Source organism: Pterocles gutturalis, unplaced genomic scaffold, assembly GCF_000699245.1.
Source record: "Pterocles gutturalis isolate BGI_N339 unplaced genomic scaffold, ASM69924v1 scaffold11533, whole genome shotgun sequence".
In the NCBI taxonomy this organism is placed as follows: domain Eukaryota; kingdom Metazoa; phylum Chordata; class Aves; order Pterocliformes; family Pteroclidae; genus Pterocles; species Pterocles gutturalis.
In genome coordinates, this window is record NW_010118130.1 from 3,020 (window position 1) to 18,591 (window position 15,572).

The 15,572-nt window shown below is 38.5% G+C and overlaps 1 protein-coding gene across 1 annotated transcript; it reads left to right on the top strand.

Annotated features, from left to right (window-relative positions):
• Nucleotides 1-2,634: 2,634 nt before the first annotated feature.
• Nucleotides 2,635-15,519, top strand: PDSS1 (prenyl (decaprenyl) diphosphate synthase, subunit 1; the record flags this gene model as incomplete). Its single annotated transcript, XM_010076080.1, has 7 exons — nt 2,635-2,776; nt 3,547-3,658; nt 3,746-3,855; nt 10,190-10,270; nt 10,447-10,560; nt 14,071-14,151; nt 15,031-15,519. Coding segments are annotated over 7 exons (781 nt in total), but the record flags the coding sequence as incomplete, so codon positions are not given.
• Between the last annotated feature and the right edge of the window lie 53 nt (nt 15,520-15,572).

Here is a 15,572-nt window from a genome sequence, read left to right on the forward strand (position 1 = left end):
AATGTTTATTTCAGCCACAGGGACTTAAACAGCAAAAACGTACTTTGAGGAATGTGGCCATAACACAGAAATTTTGCAAGTTCTTTTGCGCATTTCCTGTCTTTAAACGGGCAAGTTTTACTTACTGGCAAACACATTGCGAAGCTCTTTGTTGCAGACTGTAGATACTGTTTTGTGTTGAGTGTTTCCGCCCCCTCCTTTTTTTTTGAAGAGAGATATTTGGAGGGAGAGGTGTGTTTGGGTGGGTTTTTTTTTTTTTTACCCTGTAAGATCAGCATTGGTCTTGTTCAGTGTACCTGAAGCAAATCTTGTAACAGAAAATACCTCACGGTGTACTGTAGGTCTAGAAAAGCTTATCACAGAATCAAGCAGGGGGTCCTATTGAAAAATAGAACATGATCAAGGACCTGAAAATTAATATAATGCATGTGTGAAAAGATAAACTTACAGTTGTATAAAAATTTTGTGTAAATATATATAATCTTGGGGTGCCTTTACTTTGAGAATGACCTAAAAATGGCATCTTTCCACTTACTGGACTTCTGGGGACCCAGTTACCTATTGACTTGAGGTACTGCTACGTTTTGCTTTTGTTTTGCAGGCAAAGCAGAATAAAAAATGGCAGGGAATTAGAAGGATCCTGTTTCTTGTGTGTTTTCTCTAAAATAGGCATGCTCTGATTCAGAATTACTCTCCCAAGATGTTTGTAGGAAACTATTGCAAAATTCTTTGCCGGCGATGGGAAGAACCTTGCTTGAGACCTTTCAGAAACAGTAGTTCAAAAAAACCCCTTCAGGTTAAATTATCACATTTGATATAACATTCAAGGAACCAGACACACGAACCATGAGCATTCCTATGCCATTTTTAGTCATTGTCAGAGGTGAAATGCACTATTACGCAGAACTTTTCATAACCTGCTTTTGAAATGTCTGACCTTATGGTGTCTTCATACTACTGAAAGATTTTGGTGTATCAGTGAGTGTTGCCATTTACTGCTACTTCCCAGCAGGACGTCCAGTCTGCTGACATAATTAATGAAAAAGGGAGTCCCCAAAAGGAGACCAGTGCATGAAAGAGGCAGGAGACCTTTACCATTTTTTGAAGGTAAGTTCTCCTACTTAGTAACAATAGTTTATTTTGGAAAACTACGTACACTAAACTAGCATTTGACTAAATTACTAGTCCATAGTAAAACTTACCTTCAAACAACCGCGAAGGTTTCCAGCTCTTATTTTCTGTTGTTTAAAAGCCGCATTTTCACAGCCTATGAGCCACACATCCTGCTATTGTTCAGGATGTAGAACTCCCACTGACAGCAATGCAGAGTTCTGCATAGAGGTAGGTGTCAGAATGCAATGTTATGTCAGCAGACTGCAAGATGTTCTTTCATTTTGTGATTAATCACTAGATTTTAATAGGACAGAGGCAATGCAGGAAGATTTTGAATTCCCTTCAGCTGAGCTGAAATTATTATCTTCTGTTTCTCTCAGTTCTTTTTCTGTTCTGCTGGAAGATAGTGTGATTTGCTCTATTATCAATATACCAAAAGTAAGGTATCTATATATCAGAAGTATTTTTTTCTCTTGTTGGGTGTTTTTGGTTATTGGTTTGGATTTTTTTGCTTTTGTTGGGTTTGTCTTTTTTTTAACATCCATGTGGGCTTGTTACAGCTATAAGGCAAGGCTGACTGGGATAGCCATTTCTGGGATCCTGCATGCAACCCATGGTGAAAACAGGTAGAAAAAGATAGTTACTAGAAAAGGCAGCGGCAGTTGGATGCTAGGGTAGATGGTCCTTTGTGTGAGTTAGGTTTGCGCTTTTATGTTCCTTTTGACAACCTTGTTCCCTAGATAATTGCTTCTGTGTTCTTCCATTACCTACTTTTCACCTAGATTAAAAAATAAAGTAGTTGTGAACTACTGAGAGTTGAATTGTCAGTGTTAGATCTTCCCAAAGGCTGAATTTCAGTAAGTGTTAGGTAGGTGGTGTTTACAGTCCTAAAGTGATTGCAGTATAATTCCAGTTAATTCCTTAGGCTTTTGAAGAACCTGAGCTCTTAAGGTAATCGGATAACATAAAGGAATAAGATCTACCAGTTATGTCTTTCAAATGTAGAATAGAGGTTTCTGTGCCTGCTGATCTCTGCAGCTTGCTGGTTAAGTAGAGTTAGCCAGCTTTGGAGAGTTTGTGATTCTGTGTTTTACAGGTAGAGCAACACAGAGATAAGCAAAACTTATCTGAAAAGGTACCTGGCGTTCTTTTGTCTGCCGTTTTCCAGATTTCTATCTCCTTGGAACCAAGCATCCTTGATCCCATGCTGTTTATTGCAGTCTGGATTTAGAGAGATTAGAATCAATAACTCAGGAATTTTGCAGTACTGTTAATGCAGCAAGGCAGAAACAGGCCTAAGAAGGATGGAAATGTCTCATTGCACTTACTGTACTAATGTGATCTTACTTTCTCTTGTCTTCCTAATTCCAGGTTTGAAAGATGGGGCTCAGACCATGGAAAAGCTGCAACAGCTGTTTTCAGAGAAACAGTTTTAGTTTGGTTTTCATAGAGATTTCTTTTAGTGTATTGTAGCACATATAATTGAATTAATTATATGACAGTTCTTGTTTTTTACTCTAGGGAGGTGCAAGCAAGCCAGCGCTCTGTGGCCATAATTGCTGAGATGATCCACACAGCTAGCCTAGTTCATGATGATGTTATTGATGATGCAAATTCTCGCAGAGGAAAAATGACAGTCAATCAAATCTGGGGAGAGAGGAAGGTGAGTTTGCTATTATGTGCAAGACTTGCCTTGGAGTTTCAGCAGAGCACAAATATCTGGGATTTTTGTCACATTGCTATCCCTAGGCACAGTCTTGGGATATGCCAGAAAAACTTTGAAGAGATTGTTGGTAAGACAAAAGTGTGTTCCTTTTCTGAACTGTTGGAAGCATTAGATAATGTGTGACTCTAGTGTGGTTATTATTGATTTTATGTTCCCTATGCCGTTCTCTGTAGTGCTGTTGGAATACCTTGTACTTCATCCAGAACACTGTATATTACTCTGATTCAGTAGTAAACGCAAAAAAGTTTTCTGTCAGCATTAAATTTTTTTAAATTTTTTTGAGAGGTGTTTCTTCATAGAGGATTAAAAGGAAGGTCTTAATCAGAAAATGCAAGGAAAGGAGTAGACTGCTGACTCATCAGGACTTACCATGGCAATTCAGAGCTAACATGGCATAACAGTCACATCAGAATGGTCAAATAGAGGAGTAATGTTCAAAAAAACTTCACAGGCAAACACGTATTCAGATATTGCATACAGAGAGGACAGTGCTTATACAGAATAATATAAAAAGCACTGTAAGATAGGGATTCAAAAAATGGTTCAAATTTTAATATTTTGTTCTCTTCTTTTCTCTCTGTTATAATGACGTGTGCTTTTATGTAGGAAAATGATGTGATGTGAGTAGACCTGCCAAATAAAGGAAATTGTATTGCCTGTAATAAAGCTTACAGGAAAAGACTTATAAATTTTTTTCTTATTCTTAGGCTGTTCTAGCTGGTGACTTCATCCTCTCAGCTGCTTCCCTAGCTTTAGCACGAATTGGAAACACTACTATCATCTCTGTTCTAACTCAGGTGATTGAAGATCTGGTGCGTGGTAAGGTCTTTTTCTATTTTTATCTTCAGATTTGTTTGCATAAGCAGTAAACCCACAAATAAAACTCCCATCTGTGCAACTTTTTAGGTGAATTCCTCCAGTTGGGTTCCAAGGAAAATGAGAATGAGAGATTTGCTCACTACCTCGAGAAGACTTTTAAGAAGACTGCAAGTCTTATAGCAAACAGTTGTAAAGCAGTATGTACGTCTGTCTCTTCTAAAGTTAATGTACTACACTGTAAGCTTCACAGCTAAACTCCTAGTTACTGCTATTTTCTCTGAAGACCCTCCAAAACAAACACTTTAAATTATATTCTGCCAGAATGTGAATGGGTTTGTGCATTTTATACAGCCCAGCCGTGTAGTCTCCAATCCTAGTTTTCACTTTTTCTTTTCTGTTTTATATTCATACACAGATTTATTGTTATCCTCACTTGAATCAAAATAAGGTTCACAGTGTCAGCCTTTAGTTTATGAAATTCTGCAACTTTGAGACAGTGTTTTTAATCTCAGTTGATAATTCTTGAGCCTATAATTTGATTTTAAGTCTTCTTTGACATCTGGTCCCACTCGTTGCTGAGTGGGACCTTATATGATAACAGTAGGAGGAAACAGATAATTGTGTATACTCTACATTACACTGTAAAAGAACAGAAGCATGTGCTTCTTGATTTCTCAGTGGTTTTTAATTATCAATTGCTATACCCAACCCAGTCTGTCACTCAGTTCTGTTACTTAATTAGAAAAAGATCTGATACAAGATGATGTTGTTATTCAAAAACATGTTTTACTGCAGAAAATGGTGAAGATGGGCAATAATCTCACCCCAAAAGACAGCTGGGGTTTTTTGTTGTTGTTTTTTGGTGGTTTTTTTTTAATTAAAGGTGGTATAGCTGGTGTATGCTATAGCAAGAGGGAGTTCTAAGAGAAGTAGACAATCTGTGCTAGTGTTAGTCATCCTCCTTTGTTCTTAGAGAACTGGTACATTTGTGCAATAGGCAGCAGCTGAAAATGGCTTAAATCAGAAGGATCATATAGAATGAGAGACACAGATTATGTGGGGAGGGAAAATATCTTTCATTCTAGTTGGAGAAAAGAAATGAAGTCTTCTGGATTGCTCGTATTAATGGCAATATGACCCTAGCAAGAATTTCCCTTTGCAAGTCTTCATTTCTATTAGTGGGCAATAGGACTAGTAAGGAGCATCACATTACTCTGATACCCTGATAAAAGTGCACAAGTTTTTATATTCACTTTGACAGTCTTCCTAAAAGAACCTTCACAGATAGAAAAAGAAATCACCTTCCCATGTGGTAGATTCTCCTTACAAATGTGCTTTTTTTGAGTTTTTTCCTTTTAATAGCTTGCAGGAGTTAAGGATTTAAGCACTTCCCTCCAGATTGTGGCTGGTTCTTCTAGTGGTTTTTCTGAGTTGTTCCATTGCTGAAATGCTGGAATTTTATATGGTGTAAAATTTGTGTTATAAAGGAAAAATGAGAGAGAGTTCTGTCTTTATGGCAAAACTGTACTTATTGCACACAGTAGCAATGACTTGTGTATATATATATATATATGTATATGTCTCCCTCAGTTTCTTTCTGCATGGATTAGGAGAACTCTTGATAGCAGTGAAAAGGAGATTTTTTTTGTTTGTTTGGGATTTGGGTTGGGGGGGCTGTTGGGGTGGGTTTTTTTGTTTACATGGTTTTGGCCACTAAGGAAAAGGGTGGAATCAGAAGGGAGTTCTGTTTTCTGTAGCAAAAATGATAAGCAGGATCATCAGTTTTAGCTTGAAAGGAAATTCAGTTGGGGAATCAAGAGCAGTCACATCTTGTTTTCAGGAACAAAGCTAAGGAGAGAGATTATTTGTTTTCAGAATATCAGTTAGAACCAGGCTAGTTTGTCATTAGAACGAGTTTGGTTCCTGTTAATGATAGGAAAAAACAGTGATTTGTTTCGTGCATAAATAAAAGTATTAACTGGAAAGAAGACGTCAGACAAGTTCAGGTAGCATCTTAGAATTCTACAGTGTCATGCCTTAGAGATGGAAGAGTAGAGTATTGCTGGAAAAATGTCTAAACAAGATAATAGATAGTCTGTCAACACTGGTCTAGTCACTGTATTAGATACCTTCTGCATTGCCAAAGCATTACTGCATTTAAATCGAAAGACCTTTCAGTTAGCAAAATAATTTTTTTATGGACAGAACAGTCTGTTCAAGATGTTAGAGGCCAGTCTCCAGTTTATTTCTACAATCTGCATGGGGGAATGTTACCAAAGTTACAAACAAAGTAATACATTGCAAAAGGAAATGGTGGCAGATGGCCCAGAGGGTCACTGAAGCCTTAGTTACTGAAAGGCATTTTTCAGAGAAACATGAGAGGTGACTTTGGTTCAAGAATTCAGAAACAATAAAGCTGAAGTGGAATTTCTATTAGTCATCAGGCAAGCTGGTGATGGTAAAATAAGCTGAGCAGGTTCTCTTTCCATCTTTTTTTATCCTTCTGTAATGAATTCCTAGCCCTCATAAAGCTGTTTTATTTTGCACAGCATACTTTCAGAAGAGGGATTAAATCATGCTTGTTTTGAGATAAGCGTAAAGTTGCACTAGAGATTCTTGATTTCTCTATTAGGAGAAAGCATGCGGCCTCATTTTGTAAGGCAAGGCTGTGTATGGAAGGTCTGCCTTAGGGACTGAAGAAGAGGAATAGTCTGCAGCTCTGGATCTTCTTGTGAGCTCCTGCTTTAACTGGTTCATAGTCTGGTGTGTGCAGAGGGCTTCATCAAAAAGAACCTACCAGGTGTGGAACTGGTGTCTAGGAAGATAAGACCTCTGACCCCCACCAGCAAAATTGATCCCCCCAGCCCAACTAGGCATGGAGACTGCAATAAAGTCAGTAACAGATGTAGGGTAGTAGCATCAGCAGCATCAGATATTATGGTCAGCCACCAAATTTCCTTACTTATTTAAAATACAGTAACTCCTTTGGGGTATTTCTTGATAATGTTTGCTATGAAAAAGATTAGCATAAATATATCACAGATATTCAGGCAGATAATCTTCACTTCTGTAAAAATACAGTTCTTCATAAACAGGTACTTGGTTAGAATGTTAAAATATTAATTGCTTGAGAAAAGGTCAAATGCATGAAATTGCAAACTCGGGACAACATAGTTGTCTGCTGTGTGTGGTAGCTTCTGCTGGGTAGACATCTTCCTCTCCCAGGTGGGCCATCATAACCCCCTTCCCGAGAGTAGTTACTGAAAAGGATTTGAAGAGCCTGGAGTAGAAGTCAGTGGTGTGTCCCGCAGCAGCGAAGGATAAGTACGTACTGGACCGCATCATTGCCAATGTAGCCAGTACATCAAGAGAAATGACTGTTTTCCTTTATTCAACGCACATGAGATCTCAAGGCTGGGCTCCCTCATACGAGAAAGACGTTCACATTGTGGAGTGGGCTCAGTGAAGGGCCACCATGATGGCTAGGGGCTGGAGCAAATGATATGCCAAGAGCTGGTTTTAGTCTGGAGCAGAGAAGGCTCTGGGGGAATCCTCTTGCTGTCTCCAGCTATGTAATGGGAGGGTGTAGAGAGGATGGAGAGATGCACAGTGAAAGGACAAGTTATACCATGGAAAAATTCAATTAGATATTAAGAAAAAATTTCTCCATGAGGTTGGTCAAACTCTGGAACAGGCTGCCCAGAGTATGGGATCTTCATCCTTGGATGTGCTCAGAACTCAACTGGACACAGCCCTGAGCAACCTGATCTAACTGTGAAGTAAGCTCTGCTTTGAGTGGATGACTGGACCAAATAACTTTCAGAGTTCCCCTCCAACCTAAGGTATTCTGTGATTCCACTGGAAAAAGGAACAATCCTCCTGTCTGGAAAAACAGCAGTGGATGAGCCACAAATGAGAAGGCAGGATCCTGACTGCTTCAGGAGATGGGCATGGAGGAGAAAGGCTGGAAAAGGGGAAGATTTTAGAGCCTTTTCCTTTCCATAGTGTCCACAAGTCTAGCAGTGTGAGAGCAAACATCTCTTGTACTGTTTATACAAGCATATCCCTGCCCAGCAGCAGGTTTCCTTCTCTGACCTACAGGGCACCGGTATAGATGTGCAAGTGCTTTCAACTCCAGCGGGCATATTCTCACATGGTAAAAAAATAACAGAGCAGGATAGATCTACCCAGAGCTGATGACAGAATATTTTATGGATGTGAAATTCAGTAAAAAAGAAAGATTGGTTTATAGTCTCCTGTGTAACACAAAATAATAGAAACAAATTGTGTTTGAAATAATGCCAAGCAGATTGACTTGCTTTAGTGAATTCAAAGAACCTTTCTAAAGAATTTGTTCCACTTGGTATTAGGAAGGCTCAGGATTTAGTGGAGGACAAGTCTGAATTCTTGCAATATTAAATTTGTTATCAACTAGTCATATCAGGGGAGCTGCAGGATGTTTTCAAAGGGTGAGCTTTATCTTTAAACATGTATAATTATATTGACATTGTTATCCCGATTTGTGTGTGTAAATTCACGCTATTATCCCAGTATGGCTTCAGTTAAACTTCTTCACTGTGAGTGACAGGCTGACTGGAGCAAGGCTGCCTGCACCCCAGTGAGTGTCCAGGTGGGGGTAATAATCCACAAGAGCAATTTGAGAAATTGGCTCCTGAAGGAACTCCCTGATAGAGAAGACCCGCTCATGTTGCAGGTTTATGATGTGGTCACGATCAGAGCTGCTGACTTGAGGCACATCAATCTCCTGGATTTTTATATTTTTTTGTCTTCAGAAATGTTCATAACCTGAATAGGAGCTGTGAAGGTCTTCTCTTGCAAAGATGCAGGAATTAATTTTGCATTGATGGATTTTGCTTGTGTAACATCCTGTAACTCCCACTTCTGCTTTTTAAATGTACATATACTGCTGTGGTTCTTTAGGTAATGTCTGTGTCCCCAGAAAAGTGTCCACCTGCAGGAATAGCTCTGCTGTGACCTTTCAGATTAAATGACAAAGCTCTTCTCTTTACATGGCAGTTCCTCTCCCTGTCTACGCACTTTTGCCCACTCTGACCCTTTGCCATTAACCAGGATTTTGTCACTGTTCTACTGAATTCCATATTTTAATTCTTCACATGAAATATGGTGGTAGGTAAAGATTTCATTGAAACAGGTAGATGCAGTCATCCTGCCTTGCTGACACTATTTGATTTATATTACAAAAGCAACCAAAAGTTTGCTAGGGATGGTACAGCCATAGAAGATGTTAGCTCTTTGGGGCAAATACTGCTATTTAAGAAACAAGCGTCAGAAGGAGGATAAAAGGGCAAAATGCTTTTTTGATAGTCCCTAGTAACGTCTATTTAAATATCTCATATTTCCAGTTCACTCTGTTTTAATAGGCTTCAGGATTTTGTATGATTACAGATAAGTAGCATTATTTTTCTGCTATACTATCCTCTTCTTTTAAATAAAATTGGGAAATGTGAGATGCTGTCAATGCCTCAGGCATCCAGATTCCTCTGGGTTTTAACTATCATCCACGGGTGCAGGTTATGACTGGGAACTGTTCTGATGCTCAGTTACAAAATGCACTGATGCATGAAATAGACTCTAATCTTGGGCAAGCTGTATTGTGTTTATTAGGATATAATGTTGTTTCTTACTTCCATCTTCGTGTTCACCTTGAAAGCTGCTCCTGGACTCACTTTTAGTTGCTGGTTGGTTTTTTCTTCTAGAGATCCTACCTTACATAGTCTTGAAGAGGATTTTTTTTTTTTTATATATGTGTTTTTGTGTCATGTGGTTTTCCTAGCATGTATTTTTAGTGTCATATTAAGTGAAATGTATCTTCACTCCTTCCGCTAGTCACAGCAGATTTGGAATGTCTGCAGTAGTAAACCAGGATGGATTTTTGCCCCCTGTTCCTATTGCTTTATTGAAGGCTGAAATAAATCTGGGTATTTAAATATAACCAACCTCATTTTGCAAAGTATATAATCAATACAAAAATGCAAAAGCATAAGTGTCCTTACTTTGAGGCAAGATATTAGTTCTCAAATCTTAGTTTGTGCCCTATGTTTTAGCTTTGTAGAGTTTATTCAGCAAAACTTCTGTCTCAAGTTGTCAATTCCTTTATCTGTACTCAATTAAAATGTTTTATTTGTTTATCTCAGTTTGGTGATACTTTTTCTAGCTTGGTGTACTTTCTTCATTGACTGTCTTTTCTTTGCCACTAATTATCCCTTGATCCCTTTGCCTGCAAGCTAATCAGCTCATCTTTCTGAGCAATTCAGTTATAGTTAACATCACCCTTAAAAGTCATCTTATCTCAGTTGTCCCTCCTACACTGCGTGCAACACATCCAGTTTTGTGGATCTTTTATGAGGCATGTAATGTCCATTTATCTGTTGTATGATCTCCAATTATCCCCTGGCTGATTTATATATGTAATAAATTTAATTCCCCTGTCACTGGACTAAAGCTTTCTATTTACTTGGGTTTTTGTTTTTTTTTTTTTTTCCTTTTCAGGTTTCAATTTTAGGCTGCCCTGATCCCAAAGTTCATGAGATTGCATACCAGTATGGAAAAAATGTTGGCATAGCTTTTCAGGTAGTGCTTTTGTTGAACTAAAGGAAATCTAAAATTTAAACTTTTCCAAAGTGCCTTAGAAATCAAAGTGGGCTGTCTTAATTCTTTCTATGAATCTTCTCTTAACAAGGATTATTCTGTATTTATTTCTCATTAAAAAAATAAAGTTTTCATTTTATCTGTGTATCTCTTTCCAGCTAATAGATGATGTGCTGGATTTTACATCGTGTGCTGACCGTCTGGGGAAACCAACAGCAGCAGATCTCAAGCTTGGATTAGCCACAGGCCCTGTCTTGTTTGCTTGTCAACAGGTAAGTCAACAGGAATATACTTCCCTAAAACAAAAAGTGTACACTGCTCTCCAGAGCACACATAGAGGTCCAGGTCGAGCACATCAAGTCTTCAGCATAAGTAATGAGCATGGGCTGGGCACGTGTGAAAAACCAGTGGATTCAAGATCAGCTGCATTTAGCGTGCACACGCATGTTCTTTAAGACTGAGAAACACCTTCCTACACAAGTCCTCTTACCATTTGGCCCTTGTATCAAAAGCAGCAGTGTCCTCCAGTTCAAGTGCTTAACCTTCACCAAAGGGCAGGTATTCAGAGAATTTTTGCATGTCTTCTGCAGGTTATTCCTAAGTAGCTTCTCGCTTATGTTCTTTCCTGTGACATCTTGTTCTTCCCAGGCTTGACTATGTATGTAGCCTTTTTTCCAAGTTCTGGGCTTTTTATCCATCCTGGGGCCAAGAACTTAAACCTACTGACTAGTTGTCAGGTGGGCAACTCTATTGGATTTGGTCTCTTCATCTCTTTGTCTTTGAGTCTTAATGAGTTACAAAAGTGGGAACCTTTCCCTTCTGAAGGTAAATGTAATCACAATCTGGGTAAGAGAAAGAAGTATCATAAAAAAAGTGTAAACTTGGTCAAGATTTTTAGTGGCTTGAAAATGATTTGGAGTACAAGGAAAACAGGAGTGCCAGCAGCACCAAAAGAAACATTAAAATTGGTGGTAATCCGTAAGAGGGGAAGAAACTGGTTTAATGCACCTTGCTCAAGCTTCTGGTTCACCTGAGGAAAGAACATTTGGCACTTAGAAAGCAGTCCTTCCTACCAGACTTCACAGCATCATACAAAAACTGGCACAACTAGTTCCAGTAAGAGCGCTAGTCTGTGATCTCTCATTTGAATTCCTCAGAGCTTGACGTGGGAAAAGGTTTAAATAATTTTTTAAAAATACAACTTTATGACAGTGACTTCCCCCTCTTTCTTAAAGAGCCCGGAGTAAGGGGAGGTTCAACATATATGCGTTTCCTTATCCTCTGGGCATTTACAATGACATGTATCTCAGAAAAGACAGGAGAGCAGAGAGTGTCAGCCACACTTAAGAATGCAGACAAATGCATGCTGAGAACAACCTCCTCCATGTTCCAGTTCCTCCCGACAGACTCATTTGGGGGATTCACATATTTGTTCCTGAATCATTATTTCAGAACTTGTTGATAAGCAGCACGATCTTGTTAGTCATCAGCAACTGGAGTTGTCTACAGAGCAGTGAGACACTCGCGTACAGAAAGAAGATGCAATTGTGAAATGGTTAGTTGGTTGCTTTGTGTGTGTTAAAGCTACTTGTAGAGAGAAACAAGGACATGTTGCAAATACTCAGATTTTGGCAGAGAGTGGGTGACACCGATTGTCTTGGGGGTGTTGAATATTCCAATTTTTTTCAATTAAAACAATTTTCTATTGATTTCTTTGGGTTGGCTGTCTCTGACTTTCAACTTCATCTATCATTTAATTAGCTCTATAAGAGAAATCAGTTCAGTTCATAATATAAAAAGACAAGAAAATAAAATGTCAGTTCTATTTTAAAACATTGCTTGTTCTTTGTAGGTCACTTTTAAACACTTTTCCTCATTTAGATCTTTGATAGATGGGAAGCGTACATTTTTACACTGAAGGATAACTTGACCATCTTGCAAAGTTTTCCGCATTAACCGGAAGGCTTCTTTGCTGAAAATTTCCTGCTGTTTTCAAGAAACTACAAGAACAGCACTACAGACTTAAGTGATATATAAACAAAGTCCAAGTGCTAAAAAAAAAATTTGGAGCTTCAACAGACACTTATCTGTGCTGCTACTGAAAGATGTTTCATCTATTTGTATTGGAGAATAAAAACTCCTGAGCCAGGACTTGAAGATAGTCCAAAATGTAATTGTTAGTTATAGGCTGTCTTTTCTTTTGGAATTAATATTACTGCTGTCCTGCATACCCTTTAACATATCTGGTAATCCTTATGTTGTCCTCTTGACAAACATCATAATTCAGTTCTGAATGCGCTCTGGATCTTCAGTGACAACCTTCTTTTCTTCTTGTCTTCTCCCTTCCCTCTGAAATATATCTTTATGCATTAGAATATTAAGGAGAGGCCTTTATACCAAAAATGTTTAGCCTCATGTGAGACATTGATTCAGTATTTAAAGTTAATTCACACAGTTAAAAAACCCCAACAACCAAATATTTTTTTAAAGAAATACACTAGCATATACTAAGGCTAAAGCCACTCCTAAAACTAGTACAGCTGAAGAGTAAGAGTTTATTTTTCTTACAAGCATTCCTGAAAAATGCTTATATACTGCCTGTTAAATCTGCAGAGATGCTAATAACAGCTTTGCATTACAGATTTGGGGATTTTTATATTCTTTAGTGCTTAAATATAAAAAGTGAAAGCATATGCATCCTATATAATTGTAAATATGAAACCTATGAAAATGGATTATATGAACATTGCAATTATATTGTCATTACATGGGAAGAAAGGTAGAATCTAGAGAAAGCAAAGTATGAGTCACCAATAAACTTCTAAATGTATCTTCCAAGAAGACCACCTATGAGTAATAGGGATGAGGGATGTTACATGTTTGTTCCCTAACAAGTTTGTACATCTACAGTTGCAGAACCAAAGGTGCGCAGGAAAAGCAGATCATTGTTTACAAGTGCACAGCAATCAAGTAATCTTGGTTTGACTATAACCCTTTAAGACAAGATGAACAAACAATTCTTTCCTTCAAAAATAGTTCTTCCGCAGAGTAGCTGCCCTGAGTTATGGCCTTTGTTTGTTAAGCACCAGGTTTTTCTATTTATGGGCTGTCTGAAGAAAGCGCCTGCATGTTTAGATACGTGATGCAGTGACTTTCACAGAGAACTGACTTAGTCATCTATCTGATTTGTAGGGAATCGAGTGTGCAGTACTAACTACAAATTGTACGTCACTGAAAACAAAATAGATTATAGTAGTAATTTGTCCTCAGCTTTCCACAGGCACAGCCTGTGTATATAAAATACCAGAGCAATGGAAAGCGTAAGTGGAGGTAACAGTCAAAGGTATCATGAAGGATTTTACAGATCAAACTGTGCAATATCGGTATAATAGACCACCTGGGTTCTCTTTTGTTTGAGTCGGGGAAGAGGTGCTGCTTCTAGGTATGCCATCACTAACCCTCATTTGTGACAAAGAACCTGAAACAGATTATACACGTGGAAGTAGCCGCATCAGGAATTACCACACTGCATTCTCTGCTCAACATGATGAAATAGCAGGTGCTAACTTTTGCTACCAACTGGCTACAGACAGTTTAAGCTTTAAATGCTTGGGCTTTGCTATACTACAGACCTATGCAGACTGCAGGTATTGACCTACAGCTATACCTGTATTAACAGTGGCAGAGGTCTGTACTTTGGTTTCTTTTTGACCTTAGCATGACTGGCAGCTACGTGGAAAACAACTTATAAGCAGTACAAAACCTTCTCCCTCTGTGCTTAGTTTCCAGAAATGAACGCTATGATAATGAGACGATTCAGTAAGCCAGGAGACATTGAACGTGCTCGGAAATATGTGTTGCAGGTAGGACCAATACGAAATATTTTATTCCTGAAGTACTGTCCTCGCTGAAGTCAGTCTGAAATTCGTTGCCTCTCAAGTAAAATAGCAGGGCTGCATTTTCAAATACACATTAAGTAGCATGTTACGTACAATACCAAGTTAGTACACTTCAGCTGCCTTACTGGCACAGTGCTTTAGCAGAAATGCTAGGTACTAAAGAGCTTTTTTTCTTCTTTCCCTCCAGTAGTGTAAAATCCACATGATAAAAGGCTCATGCACAAACTCAGTTCCTTCAGCTGAAGAGTAGCTGTAAGCAGCACATAATTACCAGTGAGTCTTGTAACTGCAGCGTACACTCCGTATTTAGATTTAACTGACTCTGGTCTGAAAACATTGAGTAATTGCCTGAACAAAATTAATACCTATTTTTGCAGCATAGCATGTTTTTTTGTACTTCTCCTTGGAGGGGTTCAAGAAACATGTAGATGGGGTAGTTAGGGACATGGTTTAGTGAGTTAGGTGGTATTGGGTTGACGGTTGGACTTGATGATCCTTGAGGTCTTTTCCAACCTTAATGATTCTATGATTCTTATTTAGGGCAGGAGGGGAGGTGTTAAACCATTAGTTTCTAATCCAACTGAACAGTATGTTATTAATACCAGTGTTGTTTTCTATGTATCCTTAAGTTTAGCATGGATGAGTTTTAGTATTCTGAAGCTTTGGAGAAGAGATATAGGAGTCACTGACTATAGCATGAATCCCCTTCCTTTCCCCTTCAGAATACAATTAAGTGTTCAGGGTACTTACTGACCTTAAAACTTCCCCCTGTAACGGAAAAGGCAAAAGGCAGGAGGGAAGCTGACCAGTTATCCATTACCTTTAACTGTCTTCTTATGTAAGAGTGATGGTGTGCAGCAAACGACCTACCTCGCCCAGCGCTACTGCCATGAAGCTACAAGAGAGATCCGTAAACTACGGCCATCCCCAGAAAGAGAAGCCCTCATTCAGCTGACGGAAATGGTACTCATGCGAGACAAGTGAGAGAACTCCTTCCACTCATTCTGGCAGCTACTTACCAGACTGTGCCTAAATTTACTTCAAAAGTTACTTGCTTCCAACACAGGCTACCAAAAATTATTTTTTTAAAAAACTTTTTTTTTGGAAGTTCTACTTTTTTTTAAAAACAAAAGTTTAAAGTGTTTTATTGTAGGAACCCATACAATTCAGAGCAAATCAAGTTGTGCTGTACAATTGTTTTAGTGGGGGCTATTAATTGTGGGGGGCAGGGAAGATGTTTACATGTTGATGCACAAAGGCCACAATGAGAATAAATATAAATCAGTGTATGAGAATTGAAGTTGCTCCAAATTTCACTTGTTCACACTAATAAACACAGCATGCATGTTACTGTGGTAAACTCTTGTGAAGAGAGATGGTTTGAG